Source organism: Trifolium pratense, linkage group LG3 (genome assembly GCF_020283565.1).
Source record: "Trifolium pratense cultivar HEN17-A07 linkage group LG3, ARS_RC_1.1, whole genome shotgun sequence".
Classification (NCBI taxonomy): domain Eukaryota; kingdom Viridiplantae; phylum Streptophyta; class Magnoliopsida; order Fabales; family Fabaceae; genus Trifolium; species Trifolium pratense.
The window spans coordinates 8,887,511-8,901,252 of record NC_060061.1 but is presented as its reverse complement, the minus strand read 5'-3'; the positions used below and the strand labels follow the sequence as shown (position 1 = coordinate 8,901,252).

The 13,742-nt window shown below is 34.1% G+C and overlaps 2 protein-coding genes across 3 annotated transcripts; one reads left to right on the top strand and one right to left on the bottom strand.

Annotated features, from left to right (window-relative positions):
- The first annotated feature begins 2,159 nt into the window (after positions 1-2,159).
- Positions 2,160-9,474, top strand: LOC123916982 (probable LRR receptor-like serine/threonine-protein kinase At5g10290). Of its 2 annotated transcripts, none has more exons than XM_045968581.1 (12): positions 2,160-2,476; positions 3,395-3,534; positions 3,783-3,915; positions 4,043-4,114; positions 4,573-4,716; positions 4,825-4,896; positions 5,011-5,076; positions 5,351-5,421; positions 5,532-5,672; positions 7,180-7,521; positions 7,951-8,345; positions 8,854-9,474. In XM_045968581.1, the coding sequence occupies exons 2-12, from the start codon at positions 3,468-3,470 to the stop codon at positions 9,166-9,168; spliced, it is 1,818 nt and encodes a 605-aa protein (XP_045824537.1). In that variant the 5' UTR covers positions 2,160-2,476; positions 3,395-3,467; the 3' UTR covers positions 9,169-9,474. The 2 variants fall into 2 exon arrangements, with proteins under 2 accessions (XP_045824537.1, XP_045824538.1); XM_045968582.1 differs by having other exon boundaries at positions 2,240-2,476; positions 3,446-3,534.
- Positions 9,475-11,267: 1,793 nt separating this feature from the next.
- LOC123916980 (protein SENSITIVE TO PROTON RHIZOTOXICITY 2-like) lies at positions 11,268-12,583 on the bottom strand. Its single transcript, XM_045968579.1, has one exon. It carries the CDS (start codon positions 12,486-12,488, stop codon positions 11,490-11,492), a length of 999 nt encoding a protein of 332 aa, XP_045824535.1. The 5' UTR covers positions 12,489-12,583; the 3' UTR covers positions 11,268-11,489.
- Between the last annotated feature and the right edge of the window lie 1,159 nt (positions 12,584-13,742).

The following is a 13,742-nucleotide window of genomic DNA, read 5'->3' as shown; positions in this document are numbered from 1 at the left end:
ATGGTACTTATTAAGTACTACCATTGGAGTGCCACCCATTTGAGTACCTATTAGGTACTACTTCTAAAATAAGAACTCTCTCTCTCCTCTTGGACCCACCTTATTTTTCATTAAAATATTATTTTCATGAGCCCACTTTATTTTCTATATTCAATTTGAATTAATGGTACAAAAACACAATTTTATTTTTGTACATCACAAAAGCATAATTTTTGAATTGGCATGCCTCTAAAAAAATTTAATGCCAACCATATAGACGTTGGTACAATATTTGGTAAATAGAACTTAATATAATATGGGGTATTATTTAGCCGATGATATTTATCCATAATGGGCTACACTTGTCAAGAAGAGCACAAATTCAAGATAGGCGAACTCATCTTCAACTTCAACATGATCTTGTCGAGCATATTTGGCAACGTTTTGGGCATGATGATCAACAACAAAATTAATTGTTTTTAAAATTATGTAATGTTATTTTAAATTATTTTTTAATTATCTAATTCTTAAAATTTGGCAATATTATTTTAAATTAAATTTTGAATTTTAATTATTTTTCGAATTATAAAAAAAAATAGTACATACTAATTTTGTAATTTTATCATTCAATCAATTTATATTATAAAATATATATAATTAAATAATAAGTTATCGTAATCAATGTTTTAAGAACCGGACCGGAGGTCGAACCGTTGTGACAACTGGTTCAAGGGTCAACCGGTCGGATCGGTTCAACCGTTATTGAACCGTTTATATTGAACCGTTCATATAATTTTTTCACGTGTTTGAGTCTATGGTTGGAAAGGAAAGATTTTTGATTTTTTAACCTTTCAATTTCAATCCATCGTTTTTTTTAATTAAAAAATCAATTTTTTTTTTTTTTTTTTAAGTGAGAGAAAAACCGGCCGGTTTTCCGGTTCACCGGTTCACACCGGTTCACACCGGTTCATACCGGTTCACACCGGTTCATACCGGTTCACACCGGTTTTTGACCGGTTCCACTGACTAGCGGTTCTTGCTAGTCGACCGGACCGCCGAGGGCACCGGTTCGTGGTCGAACCGGTCGGACCGGCCGGTCCGGTCCGGTTTTCAAAACATTGATCGTAATAATGTGGAATTATTGATGGGACCCATTTTAGAACTTTTTAAGAAGTGCTCCATTGGAGGTGTTGAGTACCTATTAGGTACTATTATTAAAAAATAATAAATTTGTGATGTGTCAATGTGGGGCCCATTTAAGTACTCAAAGTTAGAGTGCTCCATTGTGGATGGTCTAAAATAACATTTTAAGAATAACTATTCAAACAAAATTTTCATTTGAAGTTTTTATAAAAAGTTTATTTGTAAACAAAATTTACACGAAATTATTTAACACTATAAGAATATGTTTTAATTTTTTTTATAACAAACAGACCATTTAACTCATATTTGATAGATCTCAACAATTCTCCTTCAAATATGAGTCTCTTTGTGTCCGCAATCTATCACCACTCAATTACTCCACCAACTATGCTCTAATACCACTGTTGGAGAGTGAGAAGAAAATCTCACTAAATTGGATCAACACTTGAACATTTAGTAAACACACAATTGATTTTAAAACCACACTTTCACCTAGATTTATAAATCATCTTAACTTATATAGTTATATGTTGCTCAACTCCACTTTTTTCAACTAGATTTTAACTCACTTCATCTCAACAACAAAATAATTTTTTGTGTGGTCTATACACAAAATAAAATCTCTATTACTAGTATAATAATAAAACAAATAAAAAATCTTGATTAGTAGAATCTTGAAAATATTTAGTGTATGTTTGGTTTTAATTCTGGAGTAGCCAGAATTGATTCTAGACCTGTAGAATTGATTCTGGCTTGTTTGGTTTCTCAAAAGTAGAATTGATTCTGCCTTCAGAATTGATTCTACTTGAAGCAAGAAATTGTAGCTTCTCATTCTAGAATTGATTTTTACACTCAAATTTTTTGTTCAACTCACTTTTGTATGAATATATACAAACATAAATCAATTCTATCAAACTCAATTCTATCAAAATCAATTCTGTCAAACTTAATTATGTCAAAATCAATTCTGTCCACCGCAGAACCAAACACATACTTAGAGATGGACAAATATTTTTGTTTAATTTGAGAAGCAGACAGTGCGACATTGACTGCAGTCCAATGGGATGAGTGGGCCACCAAAAATTATTTATTTTTAACTCCTTGCTAATCTCATTTTGCAACAACCAATACCATCATTAGTATAGACATAGTAGATCAGAAGAAGAAGAAAGAATCTTTTAAGATTAATTAATTAGTCAGTTCTTCTGGTAAAGTACCAAAATGAAACAAATTAATAATTTCCTAGTATTACAGAACAAATGCTAAACAACAACAAGAACAAAAAAAGAACAACAAACTCAATAGAAGCTTCTGTTCCAGATTTACCATTCTGTCACCAGCTATGTCTCTCTCTGTAAGTAGTTTCTTTCATTCATTCATTCTCTTTTTCCCTTTTCAACCCTTATTAAATCTATTTTTACTTGTTGTTGAATGATTCTGTGCTTGCTTGATTTGATTCGATCCCCCCCTTTGCTTGATTTTTTTACTTGATGCATCCAATTTAAGTAAGCTTCTGGAATTCTTCTTTTATTATGCCTTTTTTTGATTGATTCTTCTGTTCCTAATTATATCATCGTTTTCTGTACCTTATGTGGATAAAAACAAAAACTGTTTTCTATGACCAAGTTTATTCCAACTGCATTATTTTTTATGTCTATGGATAGTCATAGATATATATCCTGTGCAAGGTTCTTTCAATGATTTGCAATTATTTATGTACTTTCCTTTTTGGATTTTTCTTTGATACTTAACTAGTAGTATTAAGTTTTCTAGCTCAACTTTCCTTTATAGAACTGTTGTTGAGTGATGCAATAAGATTTTTTGCCATAACAAATCAGAATAGAACATAAATGGTTTCACAAACATTACATTGGTCTTAGTTGAACCGAACTTGGATCCCGAGTCTCGTGTATGGAAAATTCGTGGTTGGGAGGGGAGACCCCATTAAAGGTGTCCATCAAGGTTCATTGAATAACTGATGTATTTGGTCCATAATATGAACCAGATACATTAGTTATTGAATTAACCTAAAAAATGAATTTTTGCTTATATATGAGACCAGAGGGAGTACAAGTCTTATGGCGTGCCATTCTAACACATCTGCGTAACGCACTATTATGATCTCCTTAGATAGTCTCAACTACACGATTGATTGCATATATTACCTTGTATCACAATGAACTTGTTTCCATTGATCTAGTGGTTTGTTTTGTATTGTTTATCTTTATATGGCACCATTGGTTATATATAAGTTTATGATTCTACATTGCAGTGATGAAGACTGCTCATACGATAATTGATTATCATATGGTCATTGTATCAGTGGTTGACGCCAGCCAGTAGATATGGACTTCTTATTTGTACTATTGCTATTGGGTTGCTTGTGTTCATTTGTGTTGTCTGATCAGCAAGGTACAATCTTCTATTTGCATGCCATCCAACTTATTTGAATAGAACATAGCCTCTCAGATGTTAGTTTCCAATTCATTTATGAGGAATAAATACATACAAGTACAACTGCAACAGAATTTAATGAATAACTCATTTTTTCCAAGATTGCAGTTAAAATAATATGGATTTGAATCATGAACACGCCTTTCTTGTTTTATGAAAGTTGCATTGTTTTTCTAGTGCATGTGTAATTGTTTTGTTTATTTCAGGAGATGCGCTGATTGAATTGAGGAAATCGCTGAATGCTTCAGGTCAACAGCTTAGTGACTGGAATGAGAATCAAGTCAACCCTTGTACCTGGTCACGTGTCAACTGTGACCTAAACTCCAATGTTATTCAAGTGTAAGAATTTTCCACGACTAATGTTACCTTCATTATACGTGGGAAATATATCTCCATGTTATGTATTTCAACTTTTATATATCCAGTATGTGCATACCGTGTAATTCTGTGAATTGCTTCATTGCAGTTCACTAGCGATGATGGGATTCCCAGGACACTTAACCCCAAAGATAGGAGCTCTAAAATATCTCCAAACTCTGTAAGTATTAATATCACAAAATATCCTTACAATTTAGGTCAATTCCATATTTGCTAAGAACATGTTTGGTATTCCACTCACTCAATTTTAGACGATTGGGAAGTTATGAGTTAACTTCAGTTGTTAATCATAAAAAACCAATTGCTTACATTGTTCTTGCAGCCTGCTTTTCCTATTTTTCTTTTTCTGTTCAGTGAATAGCCTTATCATTCTTGATTTGTGCATTCTAGTGTTATGATGGTAAGGTGTATTGTATGTGTAAAATCTCTATTATTTTGTACTGTATTACTTATTTTAGGATTTAAGATTTTTTGCAATTTTGTGCACTGCATTTGATGAACTGTAGTTGTTTGGGTTAGTTAAGTCCGAAGTTAATGTTGTGGTTATTATCCTTGCATTTGATGAACTGTAGTTGTTTAAGTGTAACCATTGATGCATTTTATGCAATTATAATGCAGTTCTTTGCAAGGTAATGCCATCACTGGTGACATACCAAAAGAGTTTGGAAACCTGACAAGCTTGGTCTGGTTGGATTTGGAAAGCAATAGATTAACCGGTGAAATACCGTCTTCCCTTGGTAATCTTAAAAAGCTCCAATTCTTGTAAGTGTGGAATTTTCTTTGGTAGGTTTCACAGATATATAATGCGTCTTAACATGTGTCTTTATCGTGTTATAATGTTTAAAAGTGCTGTCTCTTGTCTCCTACCAGGGCATTGAGTCAAAACAATCTCAGTGGGACCATTCCTGAATCACTTGCCAATATTTCAAGCTTGAACGAAATGTATGTGAAATAATGGTTTCTGGAAGTTTACAGGCTTAGTACTAATTCCACCTAGATTCAAATATATTCCATCCATTTAGTATCTGACTGATTGTCCAAACTTCTCTTTTGCAGTCAGCTAGATTCAAATAGTCTTAGCGGCCGAATTCCGCAGAAGTTATTTCAACTTTCTAAATACAAGTATGGATGGTAGATTAGTATTTAAACGATCATTTATAGCACCATTTAAACATATCTTTCTATTCCGCTCCCCAAGGATGAGGTGTGTGTATCCATAAAACACTTAAAAAGTGGTTACATTTGTCCAAAGAGCGCAGATATAGAAAACGATTACTGTTACTAACATACATGCCTTGCATAGAGTACTTTAAGTCGGAGCATACACAATGTTTTTCCTTGTCTGTAGCAACCCCCAATTACATTCCACCTTTTTTAACTGTGCTTCTTATTGCAGTTTCAGCGGAAATAACTTGTATTGTGGTGTGAGTTATGGTCAACCCTGTGCACATAATAATGCAGATCAAGGTAATTTGACGGAAATATTTTGTTAGTCCTGTTCTATGATGTGTTGTTATCTACAACTTTCTCCATTCCCTATGCTACAAGCTGAATACTAATTTTCCTTCTCATGGCAGGTTCATCACATAAACCAACTGGCCTCATAATTGGAGTTAGCATAGCATTTGTGACTATCGTTGTTATTGGCGGTCTTCTGTTATTTTGGTGCAAGGGTAGACACAAGGGCTACAAGCGTGAAGTTTTTGTAGATGTTGCAGGTTTGAGTTTCTTGTTCATCTCCAAAGTTCTTGTATTTATGTTTTCATGCTTCTCTTTAGTGAAATATTTATGCTTGTGTTGGTTGATATGTTTGTAGTCATTGATCTGGAGACTCTCTGTATGTCTTAAAATGAAACAATGCTCTAAAGTCGGGATAATACGGTACTCCCTCCGGTCTCAAATATAACCAAAACTTTCTTTTTCAGATTCATTGAATTACTGATGTATACATCAGTAATTCAACGAATCTGAAAAAGGAATTTTTGCTTATATTTGAGACCGGAGGGAGTATCAAATTTTTTTTGAAGAAGAGGGAGTATCAAATTTTAGGCTTTGTTATCCAAAATGTAGATTGATTTATATTTATATATATTGCTTATTTCTTAGCTCATCAAACACATAATCAATGCATTGGAATTCACCGTTTCTTACTGATCAAACATTATATTCTCTCCATGACGGTCAATAGCATCTGGCTGCTGCATTATTTTTCCCATTCATGGCATCTGGTTAATTGCTGCTATTTTCATTTTATTTAGTGTTAGTTCATTCCACATCTCGCTCCTTTTACAGGCAGTGGATGTTGATCATGTTTTCCCCCCTCTTTCTTGTGTCCTCACCTCTGGATCCAGTGACTAGATGTTAGGGATTTAAAACCAATCTTGGGCTCTCATTTAGTAGTTTAATCTCTTGGGATAGTTCGTCCTTTAAACTACTCATTGGAATATGGAATATACTCCCTCCGGTCTTGAATAATTATGAAGTTAGTTATTTTTGCTTATAATCAAGACCGGAGGGAGTACTTATTTCCATTCCTTCAAACCTTTCATGTCCAATGACCGAGGGATATGATCAAATCCCGTGGCCCACTGGATCCAGTGGCCAGTGCTAGGTGTTAAAAATTTAAAACTATTAGTGTAAACTACTCCTAAGTTCACCTAGTTGCTCTTGTACTCAGCTGTAGCATACACTTTCCTCATAACCGACTAACTGTTGTTAGTTAGGACCGAACTGATTCAGTTCAGCCACACTAGGAAATCTATAAATAGCTCTCAGCTATACTGTAAATATTTAACTATTCATTTCATTCTAATAAAACAGAATGAATTCATATTACTTTCCTCTCCTGAAATTCTAAATAAAACCAATATTGGGTTCCCATCTAATAATCAAACTTTTTGGGATTTATTGAACCTTAAAACTACACATTGGAATATACTCATTTCCATTCCTTTAAACCTTAATTGAGATTGACGTGAACTTTCGCCTTTTTAAAATTTGATCGTGCTATAAATATTTATATTCCTCTTTCCTTAGGTTTGAACAATCCTCATCCCTCGAACTAACTCTTGAGGTTGGGTTAGGCTGTCTGTTGTCAATTCTTATACTGTATTTAATCATTATTATTCTTTCCCGTTTCATCAGGTGAAGTTTGAGTTAGGTGCAGCCAATAATCAATTCTAATACTATCTATTTTATGATTACTATTTTTTGTTGTTTTGTCAGGTGAAGTTGATCGGCGAATTGCATTCGGTCAACTAAGAAGATTTGCATGGAGAGAACTACAAATAGCCACAGACAACTTCAGTGAGAAAAATGTTTTAGGACAGGGAGGCTTTGGAAAGGTTTATAAAGGTGTCCTTGCTGATAACACAAAAGTTGCTGTCAAAAGGTTAACTGATTATGAAAGCCCTGGGGGAGATGCAGCTTTTCAGCGTGAAGTTGAGATGATAAGCGTAGCTGTGCATAGGAACCTGTTAAAGCTAATTGGGTTTTGTACAACTCCAACTGAACGTCTCTTAGTTTACCCCTTCATGCAGAACTTAAGTGTTGCCTATCGTCTACGAGGTACTCTTTCTGTTCCTCTTTATGTGTTGCTTTTGTAGAAGAAATCTGTTCCTATTCGTGTTAGTTATTTCAGAAATTAATCGGGCAAAGAAAGTATTCAAGAAAGTATTTGAAAGATTTAATTGTGCATTTAATGATATATACTTAACAATTTTTAGATTTATCCAACACTTTAGAACAATGTATAACTTTACTGTCCATATCCATGCCCAATGTGTACTATATACTGTGATTCGAACCTATTAGTACCTTAAATGAAAAACTACTTGCATACAAATTAAGGACATTAGTTAAGTTCATTTAATTTTCTTGAATTCATATAAAAATGACATAAATTTTTAAACTGCCCTTGATGGTATTCTTCGTAGAGGCCCCTGATATTTAACTTCTCTTGAATTGTAAAATTTTGCTGTGTGAATGCTGATGCAGAACTCAAACTTGGGGAACCTGTTTTGGATTGGCCTACTAGAAAGCGAGTAGCTCTGGGAACTGCACGGGGCCTAGAATATCTGCACGAGCATTGCAATCCTAAGATTATTCATCGGGATGTGAAGGCAGCTAATGTACTACTAGACGAAGATTTCGAAGCAGTTGTTGGTGACTTTGGTTTGGCAAAGTTAGTAGATATTCGAAAGACTAATGTGACCACTCAAGTTCGTGGGACAATGGGCCACATAGCTCCTGAGTATTTGTCGACCGGAAAGTCTTCAGAAAGGACCGATGTTTTTGGTTATGGGATTATGCTTCTGGAGCTGGTTACTGGTCAACGCGCAATTGACTTCTCACGTTTGGAAGAGGAAGATGATGTGCTGTTGCTTGACCATGTAAGACGTCTTTTTCCTCCTTGTTTTTTGCTTTGAATTTAGTGGTTTGTCTCTTGTTTGTGTAGCATGCTTGAAACTTTTGTATGCCCCTTTGAGTGGTTTGATGAATAATGGTGAACTGCAGTGTTTTTTGGAGTTCTGTCTTTGAGTTCGCGGTGCTTGTGTTTGGAGCTGTTTAGATTGACTTATTTGACTTTATCTATTGACATAAGTATTTGGAAGCCTGTTTGGTAGAGCTTGTGGAAACATCTTATAACACATTCATAAGTTGTTTTCGGCTATTTCTACAAGGTTTTCAAGATAACTTATGAAAACAACTTATAGTTTATATGGAAACACTTTGACTTTATTTTGTTATAGAAATAGCTTATAAATAAGCACGTATATGATAGGTGTTTTTGCTATAAGCGCTTAATTATGTTGTTTGTCCAAACAGAAAAGATATGCATCATCATTTATCAGTTAATGCTTGTCCTCGGTAACCATTTTTGCTATGTTTGTTCTATAGGTAAAAAAATTGGAACGAGAGAAAAGACTAGAAGCTATTGTTGATCGCAACCTAAATAAAAACTACAACATGCAAGAGGTAGAAATGATGATAAAAGTTGCATTACTGTGCACTCAAGCAACGTCAGAGGACCGTCCCCTGATGTCTGAGGTTGTAAGAATGCTAGAAGGAGAAGGGTTGGCCGAAAGGTGGGAGGAATGGCAGCATGTAGAGGTGAATCGGAGACAAGAATACGACAGATTACAAAGAAGATTTGATTGGGGAGAAGATTCAGTTTATAATCAAGATGCCATTGAGTTGTCTGGTGGAAGATAAGAAAATGCATAGATTGGAACCAATTATCCTTTTTTGATAGGTTAGCATGAATGAATTAGAGATAGAAGTTTTATTGTATCTTAATTGTAAGAAAAAGGTGAAGAGTTATAATTTTGATGTCACATTAATGCTTGTGGTATTATTGAGGTTCTTACATATGGTGACGTGTCATGCAAGTTTCCAAACAGTGATTGATGTACATAAAGATGTTTACAAAGAAACCATGATCTTTTGAAATCTAGTTTCACAAGGTCTTCTATGTACCTCAGCAACATTATTGGTTTCATATTCAGTATTTTCATATCATTTCAGTGAATGTACAATGAACAATCTCCTTTCTGGGTGGAAACCCAAGAAAATTTTGTATATGATTTTACTACATGTCTCGTTAAAATGCATGCAATTAACGAGTAGAGATCATCTTCATTTTGTAAAAGAAATAGAAGGTTCAATGACTATAAGCGTATGAATTCTAGGAAATTATATATTTAAAAAATTAGTGATATTTGAGTCATTTATACGCCAAAAACTATAGTATGCACCATTCTATTTCTAAAAAGAAATGCAGAGGGTACTAACTTACAATTAACTTTTTGGAGTCAACCTGTTATCCTCCTTAATTAAATCGAGGAAGAGAAGTTTGCATACTTTATTGTTTAAACAGAACTGTAAACAGTTGTTACTAAAATTTTGATTCTTTTGTTCTTTTTCTTTTCAGAGAGTGATTTATACAATGTAAGCTTATCTTTTATTGGTATTTAATTTTATTTCAAAGATGAAACCGAATTCTTCTGCAAAAGTACCATGAAGGTAGCGTTGCTATGGCAAGGAACTATGATGCCATGTGACGGAACGGTAAGACGATAATGGAACACTCCGATAGTGAATTTGGTGAACTTGTGTACTCCACACCGGCAGTCTCAATGAAATCCCCAAAACTGGAGGTGTTCTAAGAGATTGTGAAGGGAACATTACATTTGTATTATTAGTGTAATGTCAAATGGTGGAGGGAGAGTGTGGATTAGGTAAGTGATTTGATCCCATAGATACATACCCCTTAATAGGTAAATTATTGATAAAATGGTCTGTCCAAATTTGAATATGGTAGAAATGGTGAGACAGGACGGATTGCTTTTGTTTGTACATAGATAATAAGGCGTGTTTTTCATTTTTTAAAGTTTGGGCACTTGTAGACAACAACAATGTTCAGATAAGATTGTACATATCTCTTTTAATTTATTTTTTTAAGAAGATACTTACTCAAATTGACACTAGAAAAAATTGAACTTGAAACCTTAAGGAAGAACACACTCTCAACTCCCAAGCCAACACTGCTAACATATATATATATATATATATTTTAATTTATTACAGATTTTGAGTTTGAATTAGAATCTCAGTAGTGGTGTTAAAATTGTTAACTCCCTATTTGAATTTTACAAAACTCTAAAGATTAGGACACATGTTATAAGTTAAAAGGACCAATTTCCTTCATGTTCACCAGAAAATCAGCGTGGCTGTAGCACTAGCTAAAATTTTCTTTTCCTGGTGGTTTCATACAGTATGATGATGGTCAATGTTTTCTAAGTGACTCTCACAAGTCACAACAAACTAACATAAAAGTGTGCAATAAATTTTACCCGTGAAGATCGATAGGAACATTGTATGAAATATATAGAACATGAAGTCTAAACGTCATAGTATGCGGTGTTTATTTATTTTAGGTTGAAAGATTAAGTTTGATCTGATACATATCTGAATACATGAATATTTCAAACACTTTAATATAATCAAATATGCACACATATGCTATTGATATACTTTATCGATTTAAATAAATGAATACTATTTATTTTTATTAAAATATACAAGAAACAGTTATAAATAACAAAACTTGATATATTTAATCTAAATAGACTAAATACATACTACTCCGTCCCAAAATATAAGCAAAATGAGGTCAACAAAAGTGAATGTATCTGGACTAAATTTTAAACCAAATACATCAACTTTCATTGACCAATTTTTGCTTATATTTTGGGACGGAGGGAGTACACGTTAGTTTATCTATTTGTGTCTTATGGTTAGAATTGAAGGGAATGTTATCTCAAATTTTACTAAATCCCAAAGAAACTTTTTATTTTTTTCACCACTAGTTTAATCTGGTTTGGAGGTCAGTTCTGACATCAAGTGGTTCTAGTCCCCTCCCGATCGTAGTTGTGGGGGATTGAATCGCGGTCCTCCCTATCAAATTCAGCGCCAATCACCACTAAACTAACTAAAGATGGTCGAAAGAAACTTGTTTTTCTAAAATTAATTGATCAGACCCAAAATTTGTCCAAATCATCAAAGAAACCATCAGGTAACCCATCTAAACAATCAGTTTCCTTAGTTAACATTTCACCCACACATTCTCCCGCCGCCATTGATTCATCACCGACCTCAACCACTGCCGGCGAATGTCCCTCAAACCGTTCCATGTGTCCAAACAATTTCTCCTTCCTAGAAAACGTGGTACCACACGAACACTTCCACGTGGACTCTCCCTTACACTGTTTCACGTGACTCTTCAAATCCGAAACCAACGCAAAACTCTTCTTCCGACACCGATCGCACGTGTGAGTTTTCGGACAATGACTTCTCTTGAAATGGTTTCTCAAACATAACACTGATTTTAACGGCGTGAACTTCTTGTGTAACCTGTTCCGTTTGCAACTTTCGAAAGGACAAGAAAATCGCGTTGCCGATAAGCGCGTTTCCCTCCCGCAACGTAAAGATTCGGGTGTTTTAAATTTGTCTCCGTGCGCGCGCATGTGCATACGCAAATTTGCGTTGCGCGTGAAACCTTTCCCGCAAATTTCGCAGAAGTGAAAGTGATTCGCAAGAAGTTCCACTGCATCGAGTTCCACGACATCAGAATCTATCGTGGAATTCGCCACGGCATCATTAATGCAACTGTTGTTCTCACCACGTATCCTGTAACAATTAGTTGGTGGATCCGTTATTGTTGCAGGACATGTAGTGAGTAGTGCATCATTCTCGTCATATGTCTTGTAACACGTGGTTGGTTTAACCATTGTTGTTGCAGGATATGTGGCGAGAAGAGCAGTTGCGTTGATAATGACTTGGCGAATGGTTGTTGAGATTTGGTCGGAGAGTGTGTCTAAGTGATGTTTGGGGAGGAGAGTGTTGGTGTTGATGGATTGGGATATGTAGCGTTGAATAGAATCCATTTTGGTGCTTAGTTCGTTAAGGTTGTGAAGGGGAATATTTGTATTATTTGTTTGTTGTATAATTTCGGTGTGATTATGCATATTCATTGATGATTGATACTTGAATGTGTAAGTGTAGGGTGTTGGGAATGGGAAGTGAGTTTTGGTGAGTGAAATGATGCCATAAATTTATCCTTTAAATATGATAATGGTTTGTCCAAATTTGAATATGGTAATGAGGGAGATAGGGATAGAGACAGAATATGCACGTTGCTTATGTCTGCATAGAGAACGTTGTTTGTTTAGTCAAAAAAGTCAATTCCATATAGTTCAACAGAAAATTCAGCATGGATGCAGAGTATTTACCATTTAGAGCATCCAAATTCATCAAACCTACTTAGATTCTTTAAATCTCACTTCATATTTTATACTATATTTTACACTTCTCAGTCATTTAAACAACTCAGATATATTTTTAAAATATTCATCGAATACTCTAAATTAGGTCCCACTAATTCTCACAATATATTCCACAATAGTTTTAGTTTTGCAAATGTAATTTCAACTTTTTAATTTTTATATTTCGGTCTAGCAAAATATTTAAGAAAAGTTTCTTTGCAGACAAACGCTTATTTATTTTTTGTCACTCATTTGGGTCCCACAAGACTCGATGAATTAGTCTCTACAATTACGCGCAGAGGATACCCGATTTACACCAAAACGCTTATTTATTTAGGAACGATAATAATAGCTAAATATCTATACAACTCTGATATACCGTTGTTGGTAAAAGTAAAGGAACACTAAAGATGTATTGATGTTTATGCTCCAAGAGTTGTAAACTTATCGGGTCAGACGATTAAATTATCTTTCTAAAATATGGACTGTAAAATTACTATCCCAGCGTGAGTAAGAACCCTTTCCATTTCTCGTAAGAAATGGACAATATAATTACTAAAGTTTTAGTATATAAATATTTAAATAATATTAATAATTGATTTGTATTTATATCATGAATTTACTTCAAAATTATAATAATAGATATCTCTATTTCTTTGGCGAAATGAAGAAGATCCTTATTCATTAGAGCATGGCTTTATACGGGCTAAACGGACATGAGTTTAATTGTTGTGCACCGTCGGTGTAATTTTTTTTTACACATACATCCAATAACGTGTTGCCACATCATTTAATGAATGTGACACATCATGCGTTTTTAATTACCATACATGATGTGTCGGTATATTATTGGATGCATGTGCAAAATAACTTTAGACTGACGGTGCATATAAATTAAATTCAACGGACATATCCATATTTTTTCATGTTTTCAATTTTTTTTTTAACCACCTAAAATGAAAT

Coding starts and splice junctions, on each gene's coding strand:
- LOC123916982 (XM_045968581.1), top strand. CDS start 3,468: ATGGACTTCTTATTTGTACTATTGCTATTGGGTTGCTTGTGTTCATTT. Junction 7,522..7,950: donor TGTTGCCTATCGTCTACGAG/GTACTCTTTCTG, acceptor ATGCTGATGCAG/AACTCAAACTTGGGGAACCT. Junction 8,346..8,853: donor ATGTGCTGTTGCTTGACCAT/GTAAGACGTCTT, acceptor TTTGTTCTATAG/GTAAAAAAATTGGAACGAGA.
- LOC123916980 (XM_045968579.1), bottom strand. CDS start 12,488: ATGAATATGCATAATCACACCGAAATTATACAACAAACAAATAATACA.